The 23421-nt window shown below is 40.0% G+C and overlaps 1 protein-coding gene across 4 annotated transcripts; it reads left to right on the plus strand.

Moving 5' to 3' along the window:
• The first annotated feature begins 6823 nt into the window (after positions 1 to 6823).
• On the plus strand, positions 6824 to 21206 carry vegfab (vascular endothelial growth factor Ab). Of its 4 annotated transcripts, XR_003296317.2 has the most exons (9): positions 6824 to 8336; positions 10235 to 10277; positions 11238 to 11434; positions 12320 to 12396; positions 14718 to 14750; positions 17221 to 17295; positions 18886 to 19029; positions 19360 to 19461; positions 19882 to 21206. XR_003296317.2 is itself a non-coding variant. In XM_026318166.2 (8 exons), the coding sequence occupies exons 1-8, from the start codon at positions 8283 to 8285 to the stop codon at positions 19379 to 19381; spliced, it is 645 nt and encodes a 214-aa protein (XP_026173951.1). In that variant the 5' UTR covers positions 6826 to 8282; the 3' UTR covers positions 19382 to 21206. The 4 variants fall into 4 exon arrangements, 3 of the variants coding, with proteins under 3 accessions (XP_026173951.1, XP_026173952.1, XP_026173953.1); XM_026318166.2 differs by having other exon boundaries at positions 6826 to 8336; positions 19360 to 21206; XM_026318168.2 differs by lacking the exon at positions 6824 to 8336 and adding an exon at positions 9627 to 9759 and having other exon boundaries at positions 19360 to 21206.
• The last annotated feature ends 2215 nt before the right edge of the window (positions 21207 to 23421 follow it).

The raw sequence follows: 23421 nt of genomic DNA on the forward strand, positions 1-23421 counted from the left end.
GATTTTTGTTTTTAAATTCAAAGCTACAAAATGGATCTTGAAAAAGGAGTGATTCACATTCAGCTTCATCATTTCTCATCATCACTGACCCACCCATCGGGTTGGTCTACTATTCCCACTGGTGCCATGAGGTCAGACGTCAACTGTGGAAAAAGTGGACGTCTGGAGCGGAAGTGTGTGGGGATTCATGAAGAAAATCCAACAATAGGGGAGATGTGTAGGAATAAAAGTATCTCCACAATCCCACTAATGGTAACAGATTCTGGACTCTGAACTGAAGTCATCTGTTGTTTGAAGAAAAAAAAAAACAAGTGAACAATGGTACATTTCCAGTGTAAACTTTACAGGAAAAGGCTTCACTGTTGTGGTGAAAAAAACAGATCTCTTTTCCCCACTGCCTGATTGATTAGGACATGTAGCAACAAGGATTTCTTTGGCAGTGTTTTTGTAAGATTCCCACTCAGACATAATTACGGATGCAAATGTCTCCTAGAAATGTTTTTTCTGTGATATGTTTTTCCTTTTAAATAAATACTTGTAGCAATACTTGTGTGAACTTTTATATGACTCATTAAATAAGGTTTTTTAAAATAACAGAACATTCCTCTTTGAGTGAAAGATACCAATTAATTCCGTAGGAAGGCCTGGAAATCCCGCTCTGCTTTTGTAAACTTCTTATGAAGTACATTGCTTCCCACTGACGGGAAGCTCATTTAAAAAAAGCATCAATTCCTTTGAATATGTATTTGTGTATATGCAATGATTAATTTCTCCCATGACCAGAAAGCCACCACACTAGTCTGTGAATGTACCTTCCCCCATCAATTGCCCTCACAACGCCAACAAACCCATGCTGAATGACTTGTACTTGCACTTTCAGCATTAAAAACACAAGAAAGAGGTCATATAATCTCCTGATCTCACTTTCCAAACAAACAGAAAGGACTCATGGCATTGAGCATGTGACTGCCAGACAAATTGTGCGATCATTGTTAATTGCAGGGTACTCCTTGGCACAACAATATACACAGTCCTATTGGCAGGATGTCTCATACTGTGATTATGGTTTAAGGCTGAACCTCTTGCTGGGAGGGAGAGGTGGTATATCATTATAATGCAGCATTGTGCGTAGAGGGAAATGGTGTGACTTAAGGACTTTTGTGCATAAAGGTGTTTTTGAAGCTATGTTTATGCGTCCATCATATTGTCTTCGGCTTTTCCATTTGGACTGTGATTCGTTTATATTTGGTTTCTTTGTGTATGGGCGTGGATGTGAATATGTGAGTCCTTGTGAATTTGTGTGTGTTTTAATCTCGCACTCTTGTGCTCAGGAATGCAGTGAATAGCTTTCTGCTGTGGGAGGAGCGTGGTAGCAGTGTATTCTACCTGCCTCTCTTACCTTGCGGCTTAATTTCCATGCTTTTTGAGTAGCTGCAATTCCACCTCACATAGTGAAACAAAAACACACACCTACTGAATACAGTATAAACATGTTTCAACAGCATACACAGCTATACACCTCCCATTAATTCCACAAGTAGTTAACAAACAAGAAAACCTTTCAAAGTGGTCTAGGTGCGGCATCATAACAGTCTGAAGTTTAAAGAGCCAGTTTATGAATTAAGAGGTTTATGATGCAATTGTGAACCATGTTGCATTTTATGGGTTTGGCGTAAGGGGAGTAAATACTTGCGGAGTGAGTTCATGAGTGAGGACATGATATTGTATTCTTCGTGTGGTTTCAGAATTGCAAATGTCAAAGTTACACATTCAGATTAATCACTACGACTTGAGACAAATTTACAATTCTGAATTAAAAAAAAATAATACAAACTGCACATATTTTCAGACTATCATAAACCATGTTACAGAGTAAGTGTGCACGTTTGGAAAATTCAAAACTCACTAAGACATACCAACTCTACTGTACATGAACCGTAAATCTTCTTCTTTTCCTTTCGGCTGCTTCCTTCAGGGGTCGCCACAGCGAATCATCTGCCTCCATTTAACCCTATCCTCTGTATCCTCCTTACCCACACCAACTATCCTCATGTCCTCCTTCACTACATTCAAAGTCCTACACTCCTGCCCTTCCTCTTAATTAAATACAAGGCAATATTGTGAATTCATGTCAGGGTATCTGTCCTATCTGTTTTTGGTTTTTTTCCCTTTACCTCCATGAGATTTAGTATGACTTTAGTATAATTAGCATCACAGTGACAATGGTAACACGTTGATGTTTAGCAGGTCAAATGTTTACAGTATTCCCCATCATAGTTTACTGTTAGCATGCTAGCAGTTGCTAATTAGCACTAAGAAGTAAATACAGTTGAGACTAATTGTAATTGGTCCAACACTAACACTCCTAGAGCCATGCTGATAGCATAAAATATGAAAAACTGTCCCCTTTTTGCTGGATAATCAAACAGCACACACTGTTAACACTTTTCATAGGGTCTGTTTCTTTGGTGGGAAGTATCCTCTGACACGGTTTAGTCTGTGATCTGCTACATTTAAAGGTTTAAAGTGGCCTGAGTTTGTCTGGGTTGTTAGATCAGCTGGCATTGATCTCCGCTTCACAATGCACTTATTAACTTGAGGTCAAAATCTGAGTCACGGGTCAGTGTTTGTGAGGAGCAGTAGTGTACCCTGATAAGTAAGTAAATGCGTGTTTGTGTTTGTGCTTATTAGGATGCCTGTGTGGTCATCAACATACCGGGATGGGAGAGTTGTGACAGGCCCACAATGAAAGGTACACACTGATAAGAAAGCGTGTGTGTAAGGTAAGCTGCATCAATTCAGAGTCTTCAAACACACCTGTGAGACCATCTCAAGAGAGAGAACAAATCTGAAAACATCTCAAGTAAATATTGTTCATTAAATTGTTTGACGTTTGGAATTAGACACGATTTTACTTTGTAATCTTCTGGGTACTGTTTAGACAAAGCAAGACAAACTCACCGATGCGGTTTGAAGTTGTGACGATACAATAGCATTAGTCATGCTTGACTCGACAAATAAAGACCAGAGTTGCCTTGTATTTCTTACTAACATTCAACATTGGTTTTCCTCAGCTGTGACATCAGACCTTAAAGCTACAGTAAACAATACTTTTATGTTAACAAAATGACAACATGTGAAAGGGATCGACAGAGAATTTATCCCACAGCTCTGTGCCGTGTTTTAGCATCTTTCAGCTCATTGTTTTTGTTTTAACTTCACTTTTATCTTTTCATCTTTTCACCTTCGTTTTCCTGTTCCTGCTGTGTGATTTCCTGAACATGTGTTCCTTCAGTGCTAGTCCCAAAATGTTGGAATATGATCAATGTTGACAGGACAAGCCTCTGGTTGGGGGATTCATTATTCTTCTTCGCTGACCAGATAGACTTATGAACTCTTTGAACCGCTTGACTGAGAGTACACAAAAAGCAACTCACTTACAGGAACTAGCCAAAGGATATAAACTGAGAGGAGAGAGAGCAAAGTGATGAGGGGGTTGGAATACAGAGAGGAAAAGGGGAACCCATTTTTCTTCCTTGTTAAAACACTTGAACCTTAGCTCTTACTTCATCTAAAAGCTTGTACTTATCTATGAGAGAGCAGGATAGAGGAGGAGGTAGTGAGGGCAGTGGAGATTGGGTGGATGTGTGCTGTCCGCCACGCTTCTCACAGCTGGCCAGGGTCAGCGGTCACAACACTGATTGGCCGATGATTCATACAATCACTATCAGGAGTGAGAGAAGTCATCTGTGGCACTTCGAGGCCAAATGAGGATTTGTGTCTAAGGTATTTTCTGCAAGGAATGGATCAACTATAACGAAAACAGAAAGACCCGCTTTGACTTTAAATCACAACAATTCCTGTAAGAGCATTTTTTTTCCCTTTTACTTAAGAAAGAAAGCACACTTTTATGAGGAACTGTGTCAGCATCCGGGGCCTGCAACATTTCTGTATCAGATCACAAAATCATTTACTGGTAAATTCCACACATCCCTATTCTCAACAGATGTAGCTAATGATGTTTCATTTTCTTGAAAGCTTATTCTGATGCACAAACACGTAACGGCTCCTCTGCTCTGCAGCTCAAAAACAACTTTTATGACCCATGTGCAAATGTGCAAACGTATAAGCAACTCAACCACACGATATTTAACAGTGAATGTTATCAGAGCACATTATCGGGGCAAGCAGTGAAGGTTAATTCCTGGATAATTTATACAAGGCTGGTGAAGAGGTCGACTGAGATAACTCGGTCAGAAGCACCTTACTGTGCGAATCACTCCCTTCCACAGCAGCCTGCGCTCTCACGAACTCATGCCAAGAGGCAAAGACTCACTTCTTATAAAAAAAAAAGGGAGTGTAGAACGCGGGAAGGAAGAGAGAAAACAGAGTGGAATAATGTGTAATTTGGCGCCAGGTGATAAAAGAATGTGGCAGTCTGCCATTGGGCCTTTGGTAATGGAATGCCTCTGTTACATTATACATTTAAACAATGTGACTTTCATCCTCACATGCACTCACACACCGTTCTTTCTGTGTAAATCATTCAGTGTGTTTTTAGGTTTAAAAATTATCATGTAGCAAACTGATTAAACTGTGATAGGGCGCCAGGGTGAAAATCAGCTGCTGAGCTCATACAGAGCCTCTGAAATTCTTTTAGGAAAATCTAAGTTCAAAAGAAGCCAAATTAAATGAAGCTAAGGTGAGCGGCTCATGACAGCTGAGGAATAGATGAATGGATCCGTAAAACTTCCATGAACCCAAATACTGTTATTAGTTTTATTTGTAATTGGTGGTTTTTGGCAGCTGCATTGAAATTTATTTCTATTCTGTACTTCTTTGATCAAGAAGTTATTAATGGGGGAGGGTGTTTATTACTTCTGCATGGGAGTTAAAATTGCTCATCCATGTACAAGCGATTCATGGGAAATGATGCATGCATGTTATTCAGCACTGTTTTTGTGTAAACGGCCTTAGCGTTTGAAATAGAACAAGGAGGCGCAGCATAGTGAGGAACAGCTGCAGGCGATGGGCTCCACACAGCGAACATTCAACAAGGTAACCAAGTCTCAATACTGTGTCCTGCTCTTATGTGAAAAAGCACTTGGGCTGTTGCAGCATGAAATCACACTGTGGTTGCTCATGGCATAATGGAAAAAAGCCAAATATTGACTGACTTAAAGCAACGTGACTTTAGCTCTGCTGTGAACAGACACAGCAGATACTGTTTTTTCTTACTTTCTGACAAAGTTGCTGTGGTACAGTGTTCTTGCTATACCCACAGCATAAACAGCAATCAGCGTGATTTTCTGTTACCATGATGTGTCAATTGGCGCTTCAGTATAGGGGAGGCTGTTTACTGTACTTTTAGGAAAGGATCATTTCATTAACGTGTGTGTGTGTGTGTGTAGTCAGCATAAAGTGGGATGCACACACTCACATGAACACATGTACACTATCCAATGTAACCTTGCCCAGTTGAGTACACATACACACAAAGACGCAAACACACATACACTGAGTCAGCAGAAAAAGGAGCCCGGTGCCACTGCTAATGAACCCAAGTGTTATTCTTCAATTAAACTATGGATGTGTACGGAGCCAAGAAGCTCCTCTCTGGACAGCTCCAGTTGCATGACTGAGAGTCTTTACCACTCACCCCCCTGCTTCACCTCTACCCTCCTGCTTATTCAACACTTACTCTGCCTCTCTTCTTTCTTGCTACATCATGCCTCACTTCTCTCTGTCTTAAAGTCTCATTGTCCCCCCCCCACCAACAAATCCATTTATATATGAGTTGCAGGATACATGGCTGTCACTTTAGCCTTTCTATTCATTCTGTAGTGACCTTTTGGTCCAGCAGAGGGCATCACCACTACGTGGAGATTTCACCAGCATTAATGGTAGTTCCTAGAAATGTAAGACGAGGCATCTCAAAAAGCATATGAATCATCAGGTTGTAAAATGAGACATTTAACGTTAGACTGTTTAAGAGATGTTAAACATTGCTTATTTGAGACAATGGGCCTTGCGGGTTTATATATTTTAGGCTGTTGTTTCAATCAGATGTAAGGATGTGAACCTTTAAACTTATTTTAATGAATATCATTTTCACACTTCAATAATCCATAAGTGTTGTTACTATGCACCTTTCAGATTTGACAACATATGATCAGGTGGTTAAAAATGAAGACAGTTACATGTAGCTCAGCTTCAAGCAGCTACAATAAAGTGTTAATCTGTCATAAACCACTGACATCACGAGTAGTGCTTTGGTTTTTCATGCTTTGTGCACAATACTTAACATTTACTAATGTAAACGTGTTAATGCAGTTTTTTATGATTGGCTGTTGCTATTTTACTTGAGTACATTATATGAATATCGAGTCATCCAGCGTTAGAGAGAAGAAGCTTTGAATCTATATTGTTCTTGGTATCATCATCATTATCAGCGACGTCACTATATGGTCACTTCCTTTATCAATCAGACTGTTTGAATCCCTGATCATTTCTTCTCTCTCTCTCTCTCTCTCTCGTTCCCTCTTCTCTTTATTCCCTCCTCTTTCTCGCCGTGATATCTCAGCTGTTGTTCGGAGGGGAAAAAAACACACACACACAGCCTGACCGGTGGTCAGCCTCCGCCGGTCAGGTGGCTTCTGCTGAATGGGGCATCACACAGAAAAGCCATTCTCTAACACTGGAGAGACCGGGAGGAAGTCACGACGCACAGATTCCTATTTTCCATCATTGTGTGCGTGGTGGCGCACGAACACCGGCGCGATGCCGTAACAACTCATGACTTGCGACGCGCGTCGGATCAGAGACGGATACGTTGCACGGAGCACGCACACATATACACGTATAAGCTTATAGGCTATAGCCTACGTGTCCGGACACACACTTACTCTCTTAATTCAGCAAGTTGGGTTTCCTCTTTCATGGAAACCAGACGTATTTGGAGCACAACCCAGCTGACTGGAGGACTGGAAAATATTTGACCTAATATCGCCAGGGCAAGTGGAAATGAGAAGGTGTGGCACTCACCTTACATCAGCCTGAGCGAATGCACATGTGACCATTTTTTTATTCAATATTTCATAACATCCGCCATGAAAGTAATTACCTTCAATGCTAAAACGCACAAGAGCATCCAAGGTCATTTTTCTATTACGTTTGTGAGCTAGGAATGTGTTTAAGAGTAATTTCGTCACAAAGACTGAGTTCTGAAGTAGCCTATTGAGGGACTTCATTTTCTACTGCAACGGTATAACAATAAAGTGCGACTATAATAACCCGAAATAGCCTATAGTTGCTGTATATTAATAGATTGTCCATCCTTGACAGAGCGTTTCAAAGCTGTACAAAAGATGCATGACATGTGGAGGTGAATGGATTAAAAGCTTGGACACGGCGGATGGTGTTTCAGTAAAAAACATAACGGTCACGACTTTATTTATTCTTTTTCTCAAGTGAAAAATAAATGAAATAACTCGGCGCTGCTTTTAACCGCTCGCCGGTGTTGTGGTCACATGAGCCGACGATTTAATAGGTACAAACTTTTGAAAAGGACTTCGGAGGAGCGCGCAGTGCTGCGTATCAGCCCATAGAAGACACACCTACCCTGCTCCAGTGATCCACCAATCATCCACGTCCTTGTAGCCATCACTACAGAACCACAGTATGGAGAGCCTGAGAAAAGAGGTAGACGCGTTCTCTCTTAACGGAGGCAGCTGACCTGCTTAGTGCGCAGTGACAGAGGGAATTAAACAGCCGGAGCAAACAGACAAAGTTTTGTAGGACGAGTGCCTCTCAGCGCTGTTTTTTTTTTTTTTTTTTAAACTGAACGTCGTCGTGCTCCAAGGGCTCAAGTTGCACATAGGAGTAGATCACAAGTTTCCAATGGACAGATACTTGGAGACGGCTGGCGCAACAAGCATGGGATTATTTTTGTAATGTGGATTGCTACTCCCTTGCAAGAAAATAAAGGTCTGCTGCGGAACAATGTGACACGCTGTGCGTCTTGGATTTTTGTGTTTCTGGATATCTTGAAAATCATTGGCAACAGTTGAGAAGGAAGAAGTTATGCGCAAAGGATTGTATGCTCCGACCCTGGGACCAACATGGATTTGCCATTACACCCCCCTACCACTTATTTAGAGAAGTTTTAGCCGGTCCACTTGTATTGTTGTATTTGTTGTAAACTTCAGATTGAAGAACAACTAGCCTCATTGGCCTGTTGGATTTTAAAACGTCGCTTGTCCTTGGATTGGATTTCCAACACCATGAACTTTATTGACAGTTTGACACTATTATTTTTGACGCTGTCAGCTGTCAAGGTGAGTCTACTCTTCCAGAATATCAAAAAGCATTAATCAACCTCTATTCTGCGTCATGTACTTGCGGGTCATTAATGTGTGGCTCGTCCTTGCCTTTCCCCTGGCTAGGTCATCGCTCATGTTTAAACAAGCTCAAATGTTTAGTGGCTCTGGAGAGATTCAAACCATTACGCATAGCCGACACCACAAACCTAGCCCGCACACTCGCGGGTGATGCCTTTTTTATGTTGCAAATGTGATGATTTTTCAATAATATTGTTAAGTTTGACGCTGGGTGGTCGCAGGCCTGCTCTAAAACCACCTTGGAGATATTATTACGCTTTAAAGGCGCAGTGGCTCCATTCTGAATTAGGACATAAGAGCAGGTTCACTCCTGAGACTGAGACTACGCTTTTGATTAGCACGTTTCATAAGAGGAGGCACCAGTTTTCATAGTGAAATTGAACAGTTTCGGGACAAAACAAAACAAACACAACTTCACATATTAATCAGTTCGACTGGAGAATTTAAATGGCTGTTTAAGAGCGCACTGTAAATCGTTTCCCATATAATCATTAATCGAGTGTAACGTGTTCAGGGAGGCTGTGAGCAAAGGTTTCAGGGTAAAAAAAAATAGAGCAACACATGACTTCAGCTTGAGGCTGCATATTTTCCAACAACATCATTGGATTTTTAGGAATGATTTCTAATAGGAGTTTGCCACTTCAAAGGAGGAAAATGGTTTATGCTGCAGCATAGTTCCTCTCCGGGCATGTTACAGAACTGAACATAAACCTCTGCGGAATCCAATTAAGTATTCATTGAAGTAAGTGGTTGATTTAATAGCAGTTAATCCACCCAGTCAGCGCGGAGTAGTATCCCGATGACTGACTGGCCCATCATCACTTAGTTTAAGGGCTTGTGTTCGCAGCCTGACACACATCCCTGAATTGCACATATTGTTTTAGAGGACTGGGGTCCCACGGCCCCACATGTAGGACCCTCTGACGCCACAGAAAGGGATTGGAGACTGCACACAGACATGTTTTTACCTTTTCATTTAGGGATAGGAAAGATATTCTACTCTTCTTATCAAAACGCCTGACTGACATACCGGTGCTATAGGACCGGCTTTCACAACGTAATGGCGCGATATTGCACGAATTTGAGCGCGCTTGTCATTGGGGAAAAAAGGGAGAGAGGGAGACAAGGGGGCGCGCGGTTAGGCGTGTGTGTGTGTGTGTGTGTGTGTGTGTGTGAAGGCGAGGGGAAAGTTGTGCGTAAAACGCGCACAAATGGAAAGTTGCCAAAATCCTTTGTGGTCCGACTGGTGTGGTGACTGCTACCCCCTGTGAGAGAAAGTACCCGGCTGAAATTCTTACCGGTTTAATGGAAACAGTTATTAATCCGTGTTGCCCAGAGGCAGTGGAGGCACATATTAAAGGTTTGGTAACTGAAACAAAACCACCACAGCAATTCGACAGTTTCTGACGTTTTGCCACGTAGCTGATTTGTAATGTCTCCGGTAAAATATTTAGCCATATAAGGCTTAATACACAACACATACTTGGCAACATGGCAATTATCATACACACAACTTCATTAAGGAGTCACATGGTTTGAATTATTTCAGAATTATGATACATTTTTATTTTGTTTTATTTATGGACTTGACTTTTCCTTAAAAACGTGACAGCCACGAGGTGCTGTAGGATATAGCCCCTCATACTATCCATAGGCTAGACCAAAATAAGATACATGATGTGGTTTTTCATATGCTGGCTGGGGTCACCAGAAATGTCATAACGCAGATATATTTTTTGCGCAATTATGGATAAGAAGCATGGGCAGTGCTTTTCCTGAGTTCTTGCACAACCTACTGTAACTAACAGATTGTCTTTTTTCTTTTCTTCTTGCAGAGTGCCCACATACCGAAGGAAACAGAAAGAGGTCCACATGACGGTAGGTTTCCCGCAGGGCACCGTGGGAATACAGGCTGCATCGGGGTCCCTGGCTGGCACAGGGCCAGATAGAAAAGGGCTGGTTTGAGGTTCACTTTGGCATTAAAGGGAAATTATCGCCTCCTAGTGGACAACTTTGTCGTTTGACTCTGTCCAGATGTATCACCCCCCCAACTCTTTTAACTTTTTGTAATTGAGAGCAATTTCACTCTTAACACTCAGCTGTCCATTTGTACAGCATTCCTTCTTGTTTGAGGTTAAGCGGGGTAAATGTTATGGTGGCCAGACTCTTTTATACAATGGAATTTCACCCTCTTGGCCCACGACTTGATTTTGCACAATCCCAGCATTGCCCAATCTAATTTGGACAATCAGAAGCTGAACTTCATGATACTGTTCAGGCCCAATATGTTTGGTTTGGCTTCCCAGTGGGCTGTCAGGCAGGGGGTTGTTTTAAACTCTCTAATGCTCTCAGTGAGTGATATTTCGGAGGTGTCGTCTGTGTGTGTGTGTGTGTGTGTGTGTGTGTGTGTGTGCGCGCGCTAATATCTTTCCTAAGAGCAGCTCTCTTGCAAAGGGTGAAGGGGATGGGGTGAGAGGGTCCAGGGGTGGGGGTGGGGGAGGGGGTTCAGACTGAAGGTGAAAAAAGAAAAGGCTTGAGGCATTGTACAGCTGTAGATGAGCTAAATCATAATGCAGCAGAAATAGAGCTACAGATTTGTAGATAGAGTACTAAGTGCTTCTCAATTGAATAATGTAAAACGTGTGTGTGGATGTGTGTATATATTTCTTCTCTTTCACTGACTCCCCTGTGAGCCTGCCAGCTTTTTTTTTTTTTAAATTCAAGTCTCTTTTTAGTCGCCTGTTATTGTTACAGCACAATAATATTCAGCAGTCAATGGTTTAGTCTAGAGCTTCGCTGCCATTTTGTAACCACTCTTGCTGTGCCTCTGTCCCACAGTGATCCCTTTAATGGAGGTGTACAACAAGAGTTTGTGTCAGCCTCGGGAGCTGCTGGTGGAGATTCTGCAGGAGTATCCGGAAGAGGTGGAACACATCTTCATCCCGTCCTGTGTGGTGTTGAGACGCTGCGCCGGCTGCTGCAATGACGAGACGCTGCAGTGCACGCCGACATCCAGCTATAACATTACGATGGAGGTCAGCAGCCATTCTTTGGGTTTTTTTTTTTTGTTTTGTTTTGTTTTTTTTTCTTGTGCAGTGGTGTTCACAGAGGTGGGGGGTAGGTGTCCCTCTGATTGGCTCTCCTTCTGGTTAGTATAAGTCCAAGTGCAGTTAGATTAAAGGCTCCTCAGGTGTGACCTTTGGCCAAAAATGATTTCTGTCTCTGCATGGGAAAGAGGTGCCTGTTTTTTAACTTTTACCTCTGCTCCTTTGAGAGTCTGGTGAAAAAGCAAAGAGAAAAGCTGTGCACTACTGAAGCGTCTGCTCTTGATTTAAAAAAAAAAAAAAAAAAAAAAAAAAATTCTCATGAAGGGTGAAGTTTTTCCACTTTGTTATATTGCTCCTGGTTACTGTTCGATTTGATAATCTGTGACATTATAACGGCATGTTGAGCATTTCAACTTTAACATCTTGAGACCCATAGTCCTGCTTATTTTCAGTCCACTTCCCATCGTACCACGCACGACAAATTAAAGTAGATGTTTTCAGCTGATCAAGAGTTGGTGCCTTCAAGCTCTTGATTTGCCGAACCATCTAATCATCCATGGAACGGGGCTGGAAACCCCAGAGCTTTTCCGAAACTCCCATGATAACCTGTCTCAGGTTTTGCGTACAAGACCCTTAAAGGTGAAATTTTACCCTTAATACAGAAGTAGATTGGTTTTCCTCTGGTGTGGCACTGCACATGTTGACCTTTCTAAGTAACCTTTTGTTGATGCTCATCTGTCAGCATCGTGTCTGAATTTATTTTGTAAATGTTGTGGATGTAACTCATTGCATAAAACCAGTAGGGTATGTAGAAATGCTAGAGGTCAACATGTGTTTCATTCAACTCTGATCACTTCTCTTTTTGTTTTACAGATTAAAAGAATAAAACCCCACAGGCAACAAAATGATATTTTCATGAGTTTTACAGAACACAGCGCATGTGAGTGTAGGTAAGAAACTGAACACACACACACACACACACACACACTACCCAACTATAACACTAAAACACAAACCACTGTGCCAATGCTGAGCATAGGTCATGTAAAGTTATTTCTCTCAGTTTACCTCTGACATATTTAACTGATCCATTTCAGGTAGGTTCATATCTTATCTCTGCTTCTTTCCCATCACAGATCTTAAATCATATCCCAGCATACATCCTCCTTGCTGCTTTAGTTTATCGTCATTTAATCACACTGCACATGTAAAGCAGATACATTTGTGTGACTGCAATGGCATCTAATCATTTGTTTTCCTTTTGTGGCATGCAGAGGTCATTCCTGGAACTACATAGGTGTGATAGCTTTAGTTATTGATCTCCGAGATAAGTACTGTGTGTCCTCATTGTGGCCTCTAGTCACAGTCAGGTGGTTTCCTCTGACTGAGCTGACGTTTGGTGGCCACATATTTGTGCATTTTATGGCTCATGTTATAATTTCTTTCTTGTTTAGCAAGACAGCAAAAGTATTTCTAATCAATTCTGTTAAAGCCTGTTGACAGACAAGTGCAATCACCTAAACGTGGATCAATCATGCTTAATTGTTTTCTCTCATTTTCATGGCTTTGAGCTTGTCTCACATAACAGAATTATTATCTGCAACAAATGATGTAGTAAATGATGACTCTCTGGGCCAGTCATCAACAAACATGCCACCTTTCCTTGTTCTTTGTGGCCTCTGTTGAAAGCTGGAGTGGTGAGCTGTATGCTGGTCTTTTATCAAAATCAGATTAATATAATGGCTCAGAGTTAAGCACTGTTGGAGATGAATGAGTAACAGTGACACAGCAGTACAGCGGGGACATGCATCATCCTTCCACGTTTAAGGGAAATCTACCGTGCAAACAAACAATCCAGGAAAGACTATTGACCGAGGGCCAACATCAGCTGTCCCTTCATGCCTCTTTTCTGAGATATCAAATCGAAAATACGTTGGTGCCTTGTTCCCTCTGTACTAGACAAACTCTAAATAAACAATTGTCTCCTTAAACTTAATGCTCCACTGCTTATTGCTCTTTATGACCACTCAATAAAAACTGTAAAATCCTTTAGGTACACCTATAAACTTTAAGCTTTCCTATAAAAAATAGAGGCCGTAATAAATCTGTTTAATTAACAGATTTAAATATGTGACTTTTGTGTTTGGAAAATGAAACACAGACCTTCAGTGCTATTAACAGATCTGCACTACATCACTGTCAAACTGATAACATTTTCCAAATAGTAACACAAATATGTAACATGACACAAGATCAGTAGTGCAAAGAAACTAAATACATTAAATCTGACATTTTGAGGTACTTGTATTCTTTCCAATTTATGTAATTACTACAATTACTACTATTAGCAGTAAGTTAATACAGCTCTGACACAACTTTAGGAGAGTAAACAGTGAGGCTGATACAGAGATAGAAATACAAACACTAATACTGTATTTCATCGCTGCATCGCTTTCCTTGAATCTCTTGTGTGTGTGTGTGTCTTGGCAGACGCTACCACTAACAATAAATACTACTATATAATAACATCAAATAGTAATAGTAAAGGTAGTGTTTACATATAAAGCTTAAGGATTATACCTTTAACCAAATGCATACATACATTTACCTTCTGGTATTGCTGCTACCTTTCACCTCTGCAGTTACTGACACTGATTTCAGTGCAGATGTTTTACAGTAGTGCATATGGTATGAATGAGCTAATAAGTGATTGTCAGACATTTCATTTAACTGTTTACACGCACATCCTCATGCCCATCAGTTTTGTTCAGCATTTTTACGTTGAGTTCTGCCACTCGGTCAAATAGAAACTTGGCCATGTTTCCATGAGCTTCTTGAATGACGCAATTTTTCCCAACACTTCTGGCTAACTGTTGCTTCTGGAGTGTGCCAGCAGATTTATTGCTTCACTGTCATGGTCAAAGGGACGGGAAGTGAAACAAACCTAACAACCTGCTTTTGTAGTTGTGTTTGTATGTGTGTGTGTGTGTGTGTCAGTCAGTGAACACACCCCTTTGTGCGCCTGGGTACACAGCATTATGTCTCAACAAATCTGGTTCATTTATTAAGCCAGGCATTTGAAAGTGAAAGCCAATTTTATCACAGGTTCTGGTAAAGGACGATGATGTAACGTGATTTGAAAAGATTGATGTGAGCCCACCCATGCTGATAATGAGCCATTTGGTCTCTGATGATCGTGATATGTATCTGTTTACAGGGAAACAACAGAAGGCTGTGATCTAATGTCATTTGTTTTGTTCCTGCCTTTCAGGTTAAAGAAAGAAGTGAAAGAGACGAAAGAAAAGTGAGTACAGCACTCTTTCTGCATGGAGATTGGGTTTTACAACGGAGATTTGATCTTTTTTTTTTTTTTTTTTTTTCTTGTTTTTTTGCTGTTTTTTGCTGCAAACAAAATCTTACTCTAAGTCATCCTAGTCTCTTTGGTACTCGATTGATCTGTTATTTTCCTCTCTCCCTTCTCCATTTTCTTTCACACACTCAGGCACACACAAAACACCTGACAATGATAATGTTTCATTAAAACCCGAGCAGACAAGCTACTACATGAGATCATGTTATGCTGAGATTAGCAGCTCTCAGAAACATGGTGAATACCAACTGAATGCACTCAGGTGAATGAATGACACCTGTTGAGGTCTTTGCCCTCATTATATCTGTCCTCTACACCTTTCCTCCCCTTTCTATCTCACGTTCCTTTTCTTTTCTTCTTTGCTGTTTACATCCTACTGACCCTTTGTTAGTCCAGTTCCTGGCTACACTAATATAGATAACAGTGTTTTTGAAGACCTGTTAATATTCCTGTTTATGACCATCTTAAGTGAAGAACAGAAGTCAGTGTGCTAAGGGCCATTAAAACTCTTTAATCCTCCTTGTTGTTAATATTTCTTTATTGCTGGGTTGTTGGTTGTGTTTTGGTTTAATACATTGTCTGTCATTGTCTGTCATATAGATAAGGGGTCAGTTTTAACCTTGTTTTAAGTGTTTATGAGTCTTTGACATGCTTCTACAATTGAAGGCCTTGGGGTCATTCACCTCCTGTTTCTGATGTTTTTATACTTTCATGTCAGTTTTAATGTGGGCCAATGGTCTCTGCGTAGCATGAGGTGGGTCTATGGGTCTGTCATGATGAGTCATTCAGTTAAATTGTGAAATTAGTTAAGTTCAACTTTTATTGTGAAAAAGGGTATTCAAGAATGAAAAGACGAAATTGTTGGATTTACAACATGCTTGTTTCATCCTGTTCCTCAATGAATTGTGTAATTTGTATCACTGAATCTCACCTGAGTCTGACATAGCCCCATTTATGTCCTCAGCTATAGGACGGACACACATTGTTAGTCTGCAGATGATAAATTGTAATAGCCTGACCTCTGATAAGTAAGAAGTTTTTTGGTTTATGGCCATATACCTACAGCCGCAGCTATACTTTGCAATCAGTCCTCATTATTTAATGTGAGCCTGCAGTTAACAATCACCTTAAAGCTGCACTGTTTCTAAGCTGAGCTTCGCAGAGCCGCTAGCATGGTTGCAGACTGGTCTAGTTTTTACTTGTTATCCAGTAGGAGGTCCTGTTTCTTCAGAGGAAAACAACATTTAAATGAAATATCCAACTGGACTGAGCTGCCTACTTACACAGCCTGTGCAGGAAATTGAATGTAGCTTCCACAGGAAAATGGGCAGAACAAATGTGCATGGTTTGGTGCATTATTATTGATGGAAAAATACTTCTGAAGATGTAAACTGGATACCAAGTAAAAAAAAAAAGAAAAGAACTAATGCTATATGAGACTAAATCACAGATTAATGTCTGATCCAATGATGTGTGTGTACAGAAACCATCTAAAATATTTATTTATACAGTGTACTGCTAGATCTTTACTACTGATTTTCAGTATTGTATATACAAGAACATCAATATTATATGTATGTGTCATCAGCATTGTTTTCCAGTATAGTTACATATGTCTTACACTGCAAAAGCTTTTGGAACATAGGTTGTATTAGAGATATTTTAATCCAGCCTGCACCTGTGAAGCTCCAGGTGCATGCTTTCTAAGCATACACCAGTTTGTTCCCATTGTGTCGTGGTCTCAAAAACAAGTTGAATCAGCCATAAAGACTTGACCCAGATAATTTGAAAGCTCCAGTTTTGGGGAAGTCCAAGTTTATTGTCCTCTGACCATGTGGGAAATTTCAGAACATCTGCTTGAGCCAAACATCAAACTATTCAGACTACACTCTGCAGAATCATTGTTTGCTTTACAAAAAAAAAAAAAAAAGTTTTTCTTTTTTTTTTTTTTTTTTTAACCAAAGCATTTTTTCTCATGGAACATTTGATATTCACCACATTCACAAACTACAGGATGTGCAGAAACCTAGTATAGTATAGCTGCATTACTGTGGGCATGTCTTTACAAATCTGGACACATCTCAGCTGCTGCTTCAGCTTTAGAAAAGGTCATTTTTCAACACTTTGTGTATGGCACACAGACATCCACCATCTGATGCTTTTCTCATAGCATAACAAATTACTACCCCAAAGAAAATAAACGGTAATAATCAAATTAAAGAATAACCTGCATGAATGCGTGTTTGGCTCTTTGACTTATAGAAATCATAAAGGGATTGCTATTAATGAATCCTGGTTTTGGCAATCATCAGTTTAAAATTTTCTAAACATCATCAGCAGCTAACCCATCGATCCTTCTCTCTCTCAGACGTCTCTCTGCGTTGTTGTCCTCTTTCTCTTGCAGAAAATCCCGGAAAGGCAAGGGTAAAGGCCAAAAGAGAAAACGAAAGAAAAACCGTGACAAAACAATTCACGATGCGTATGTCAGCTCCGCCTTCTCTACTTACCTGCACCTGAGTGTTGCGCTTTTAATGGTTAAACTTATCTGGGAGGAGCTCTTTTGCCCATTTTAATCCACACCATTTCATTTGTCCACCCCCCTCCCGTTAACCACACCAATTAGCATGTTGCTTCTATGCATTGTTCTAACTTGTCAGTCATAATTTTAAAGATTCAGAGCATCAGTGTTCCCTAACTTGTTTTGCTAACATAGCTATAGCAAAACCTTACATAACAGTGATCCAGCAGACCTCCTATCCATATCCTGCAGAAACGAACAATAACCATGACCCCTGACACTCCCTATCTAATCTCACCAGCACAATGTTCACAAGAATGTCACTCCTTATAGCTGAGACTGGAATGATGTCTGGGATGAGATACAGCAGCGTATCCACAGCAAGAAAAAAAAAAACTGTAGAAATCTCAGGTACAAGTTGCTCCTAACATCTTGACAGATGATCGATAATAGACACGTTTAAAGAAGCTGAAATAAACAGATCTTAGATCAGCTGTTAGCTGTAACTTGAACCTTCTGTTGAAACAGATCACAGCTCCACCAGCATGGCTTTGCAGGCTGGCTCCTACTTTTCTGGTATCTGTACTGGGATCACCAGGATTGTAATCATGGTCCTGTGTTCGGTGTTGAGTCTGTGCCGCATTGCTGTGTCTCGTACCTGTCTCCTTTTTACTCCTCGTCTTTTCATCTTTACAAACAGGTTTTGCTATCTTATGCGTAGTGCTGGTATTTTTTTATGTAATGTGAAGATATGAGTGATGGCTATCTGTTTCCTCTTTTTTCTTTTGCTTGGGGGGATTTGTAAACCAGCAAATTGTTAAGGAAGTGCTGTTTTTGTGTCTTTGTTTTCCTGCTTTTGTCTCTGAAACCACACAAAAAGCAACTATATTTTATTCAACAATAATATAAAGATGATCTCATGTTTCTTGTATAGACCTACTGTGAAAGAATACATGTCTTTGTGTTCCTTTTATAATGTGTTTATGGAGATGTCAGTGCAGTATCTGAGCCATCATCTTTCCATTCTCCCCTCTCTGCTAAGAAATGCCTTTTAAACCACTTTCAGCCTCTGTTCTGATTTTTCATGTCTCGTTGCGGGTAACACTCTGTCACTCAATAAAATGAAATCTTTCTTAATGGCGCACCAAGCAGACCCTTGAGTCTTCTTTATCGACATTTGTAAGAGTGCGAGCAAGAAGTGTGCTCACAGTTCAAAACCAGTATGTGTTGTTTTGTGTTGCATGGGTTGGTCCAGAGCTTTGCTCACTGCATGTCTAATACGTACAAGGCATTTATGAGCGGTCCAATCAATGAGGGAGCAGTCGGGGGGCTTGCAGGAGAGTAATTTTACAGCTTAAGATCTTGCCTCTGTTTGCAATGTCAACCAAGTGTAACTAGCAATGCAAGGGGCGGTGGCTTGGATGAGCAGACTGGAGCACATGAAAGGGGATGACCTGAGGGTTGACCTTTCTCATGGAGGGTCATAGTGCACTGTGATAACCTGCCTTTCTCCTTCTTCCTCCCTGTCTCTGTCTGTCTTTCTCTGTCCAGTGTTTGTGAGCCATGTTGTGATCAATGCTCCGACAGGAGAAAGCGTTTGTTCGTTCAGGATCCAGCAACGTGTCGGTGCTCCTGCAAACACACAGACGAACACTGTAAAGAACGCCAACTAGAGCTCAACGAGAGGACCTGCAAGTAAGTGCTGTCACTTTAGAGAAACCAGCTAACTTATGGATTCTGACACAGGAGTTAAAGAATAAAACAAAATAACATTGAGATTTCTAATAATAAGGCCATGTGGTACTTTTTTATACATGGATACTTCCATTTTTAAAAGTATATATTAACTTTTGGAAACAAAAAAAGAAAAAAGCAATAGTGGTAGGGATGTTTCTTACCTTTAAACAGACGCAGGTCAGCTGTTCCTCCTGCTTCTGGTCTAAGCTAAGATAACTGTGTTTGTGTATGTCTGAACCAAATTGCAGAGTTAATATCTCTGACATTTTCCTTTTGCTCTTTGTTTAGATGTGACAAGCCAAGAAGATGAGAGAGGTGACAGCAGCAGATGTACAAGATGAAGGAATATTCTAGAGATATTTCACAGCACAGCACTTTGACCTTGGAACCGTAAGCTCTTCTTTTCTGTGGAAAGCATTCCCCTCAGACTGACTGAGAGAGAACAAAAAGAAAGACTGAACTGAAGTTTCCCACTGTATATCTGTGTGTATATAGACCATGATAAAAAATAAATTGTTATGCTGCTACAGAAACAAATAACTAAACCCACCATTTGACAAAAAGCAATTAGGCACCATGTGGTTTTGCATTTCTAACAGGCTTGCAATGCAGGTGTACTCTTGTTGTCAGTTCTTTATATGCAATTACTTCACTGGAGATGAGTCTACTGTGTGTAAATCATAAACTGCAAAAACTCTCAATCTAAGACATATTTAACTGCTAAAACAACGGGTGAGGCTGAAGAGGACATTGGGAGTGCTCTCCTTTCCTTTTGGTCGGTTGATGTGTATTTTTGCTTTTGGATTAAAGCAGACAGATGTGTGGAACAGCTGACGGAGATCTTGAATCTGCCTCATCGTGATAGTGCTTCTTTTCTTCTAAGGACATTGCAGGACTGATATGGACGATATTTTCGTTATTGTGATCAGCTTTCAGGAGAAGAGACTCTGGAGTGCCCTGTACTTCCAAAGGGATACTTGTCATCAATAATAGCATTTAATGTTTTGCTACAGTATGTCCAACATGAAAACCACTGAAAACATCCTATACTGTAGTTTGATTCCATCTGAAAAAAAAAAAAAAAAAAAAAAAAAAAAACGTGCCTGACAAAACATACTGAGAAATCTTTCGAGTGCTTGTTAAATTATTTTTGTTTCCATTTTCAAGAGGAGGGATTGTCAAACTAGTAATACAGAATCTTTGATTGCATATCTTCTCCTCTGAACTTGTATATACGTAATATCTCTTTACGCCATAGTCCATTTTCTCCATTCTAGATAATTTATAATGTTATAGAGTATTCAGTATTCAGTCTTCTACCCATATTTAATTTGGTCTATTTATATGTGCAGTGTTATATACCTGTGGCTCCTCCCTATTGTGTAAGGTCACTGATGGCTCCTCTCAGCATGGAGGCTCTCTGTGCTTTTCTACAAAACAGCAACTAAAAAGGAAAAAAAAAAGACATTAAAAAAAAAAAAAAAAAATCGAAAATGATTTGTTAACATTCCCTAAATGGATCATTTGTATTAATGTACTGATATCTCCTCTGGATCTTTGACACCCCTCTTTTCAAAGAGTACGGGTGCTGTGTAGAATTTTAACTTGCGTGTATCTTTGTGTTTGTGTACTTGTGTGTGTATGAATGTATGTAGGTGTTAGTTAATTGTATTTAAGTATTTAAGTACCTTAGCAGATCTGCGTTTTTGTCCTAAATAATAAACTACTGCTATCAGCTCAGCATACACTAGCACGACACCATCGCCATTTTCAATTTGGATAACCATCTGCCATCAGTCTTAGAGCCCTCGTTATTAGCCCTCTTTGTCTCTACTTCACTATTAACATGTTTTCTGTGTCAATGTAAAACAGTAAAGCATATTTATTTTCAAATTATATTGTTTTTATATAAAATAAGCAAAAGGTTGCTGTGTTGTGAATGCTGTGTTTTCAAACGTTTTAATTAGGTGACATAAGTTTTCCATGTTTTTTGTGCAGCAAGTTAATACACATCTAATAAGAAGCCCTGCAGAATGTAACTGAACACAGAACAGAGAAATCAGAAATTCCTGCACGCTTTTCGTGACAGAGAGACGAGCAGATATTCATCCTCATGAATAAAATGGCACTTTGAAGACGTGTGCAGTAATTTCATCTGTTAAATTAAGCGTAGATAGGCATTTAGGAGCCCTGGAGAAAATAACATTTTCTAGATAAGAGATAAGCTCACTAATGAGGTCAATACGATAAATGAGTTTTATTGCCAAAAGATTGTGTAACAATAGCAAATGAATCTGTCAAGGGAAAAGGGTAACTAACCAGTAGAGTTGCACAACTTAAGCAGTCGGGTTAGGTTAGGGAGAGTTTTGATCATAGTTGACAAGAAAACATTAACATTAAAAACAATTCTTGAAACTTTCCTTTGAGATTCAAACCAAATTTTTACTGCACAAGAGTTATTACAGGAATGCGGATAGCCCATCAGTGCATAAAGGTGCATAATTCTGCCCAAGCTTAGGGTGAGATTTGCATTAAATTACTGATAAAATGTAGAGAATGACTTTGAAGATGGACGTAAAATTCTTCTTTGTTTTATATAATACTGTGTAGTGCTTTGACATCTGATAAACCTTCAAACTCATGGATCTATTACTAGGTCCAGCCTTCCTGGATCATATTTCATCACCTCACCAGCACCTGAAGCAACACAGCATCCCTCCTACTCTGCTCATTGCATTTGTTCACTATGCAAACAAATCCCAAGCAACAACAATCGGTACTTCCAGAGCAAGAGGTCAGTCTCACAGTGTTGCTTAACCGGTGAGTGTTTTTTTGCAAATGAACCCTAATGTTGGTGAATGAGGAAATTTCTCATTGACCATAATGAGATTTGACCCTAGTTAAAATGAATGGACTGGAAATTCAGCTTTAAGCTACCACCTCTATTTGTTTTTCAACATCAGAAGAATGTTTCCTCAAGAATTTTTACAAGAATTCAGTGATCTTACCTTCAACCAACGCCTTAGAACACTTCTAGTGAGGTGATTCCTGCTTCCTCAGGATACTTATTGTCCATCAATAATTTCTGCCCAATTTCTTTGAAATTCTCAGCAATTCCTACTTTTCAGGCATATTGTGTGTTTGTTTTAAACCAAACTCAATACCTGTACCTTTTTTTTTTTTTTGCTCTGCTTTACCAGATTATCATGTCATCAGTTACTAGCACATGAGATCAGTGAGTGTTTAAGTGACACTACCTGAACTCTCGGCCCCTGGACCAAATCTAACCCCTATGAATGTCGATTAAGTGGAGGTGTTTGGTTCTTTGGCCATGTTTGTTTTGAAAGTAGCTCCCTTTTAGCCCCATTCCTTGCCACTTCCCACTGGATTAGCTCCTGCATGGCACTAATGCGTCTCCTTGCTCTCCCTAACCCATGCTCATTATGTGCATACCTAAATATAAGCACGCTATATAATCCCTGTAAATTGTGGGGCCCTCTGCCCTGAGTAAAACACCCCCAAGAATGTCATAAACTGTCTAATCTGTGGTTTAGCAGGAACCCAGAGCCCAGAGAGTTAGCTTGCTGCCCATCAGGCCTCTTAAACTTTATTAATTTAAACTTCTACTGGACAATTTTTAGTTTTTTTTTTAAATCTGACACATGAAAATGAAGGAAATTATTTACAGTTTGTAAGTGTAATGCAAGGAAAAAGTGTATATGATAATAAGCGGGCTTTATTACCCGCAATATGTCATTTTAGTTGCTTTGTTGAAATGTATTCCCCTCAGTGACGTTACTTTTTATTATCTCTAACAGATGCCTTCCAGGACTCCAAAAAATGACTTGGTTGTTCGCCAGATGTGAAGGTCCTGAGAGGACACTAAGAGGGACACGGATGTCCTTTAATGTAAATATGATCACTGATAAACCTTGCACAAACATATGATGTGATTCATCAAACCCAGAGAACTGTTGCGTGTTAACATAGGAAACTAAAAAAGAACATTTATTCATATAGCCTCACATTTTCTGACCTTAAAGAGTTAAAATCAGCCATTATACACGTCAGATTGACCATCAGTGGAAAGTGCAATTCTATTCAAAATATTATATCTAGACTCACATTTGGACATTGGACAGTTTCTTTTCTGTGACATATTATAAAGGGAGGAATAAGACCAAGGTGAAATGGTTTGCTTCAGACCATAATGACTTGTCATCCAGCAGGAATCAGTTAGGAAACATGTGGAGTCTATCAGGTCAGTTTGAGAGTTAATACCAGATGACAGTGAAAATTTATTATAGGTGTGAACATTTTAAATTGCACTGTTTAATTTGCCCACTAGCC

The sequence above is a fragment of the Mastacembelus armatus genome, chromosome 24, assembly GCF_900324485.2.
Source record: "Mastacembelus armatus chromosome 24, fMasArm1.2, whole genome shotgun sequence".
In the NCBI taxonomy this organism is placed as follows: Eukaryota; Metazoa; Chordata; class Actinopteri; order Synbranchiformes; family Mastacembelidae; genus Mastacembelus; species Mastacembelus armatus.

What these genes read in the sequence shown, in the direction of transcription:
- vegfab (XM_026318166.2), top strand. Translation starts at nt 8,283, where the DNA reads ATGAACTTTATTGACAGTTTGACACTATTATTTTTGACGCTGTCAGCT. An exon ending in AGAAAGAGGTCCACATGACG is followed by an intron (nt 10,278 to 11,237) that starts GTAGGTTTCCCG and finishes TCTGTCCCACAG; the next exon opens with TGATCCCTTTAATGGAGGTG. An exon ending in GTGAAAGAGACGAAAGAAAA is followed by an intron (nt 14,751 to 17,220) that starts GTGAGTACAGCA and finishes TTTCTCTTGCAG; the next exon opens with AAAATCCCGGAAAGGCAAGG.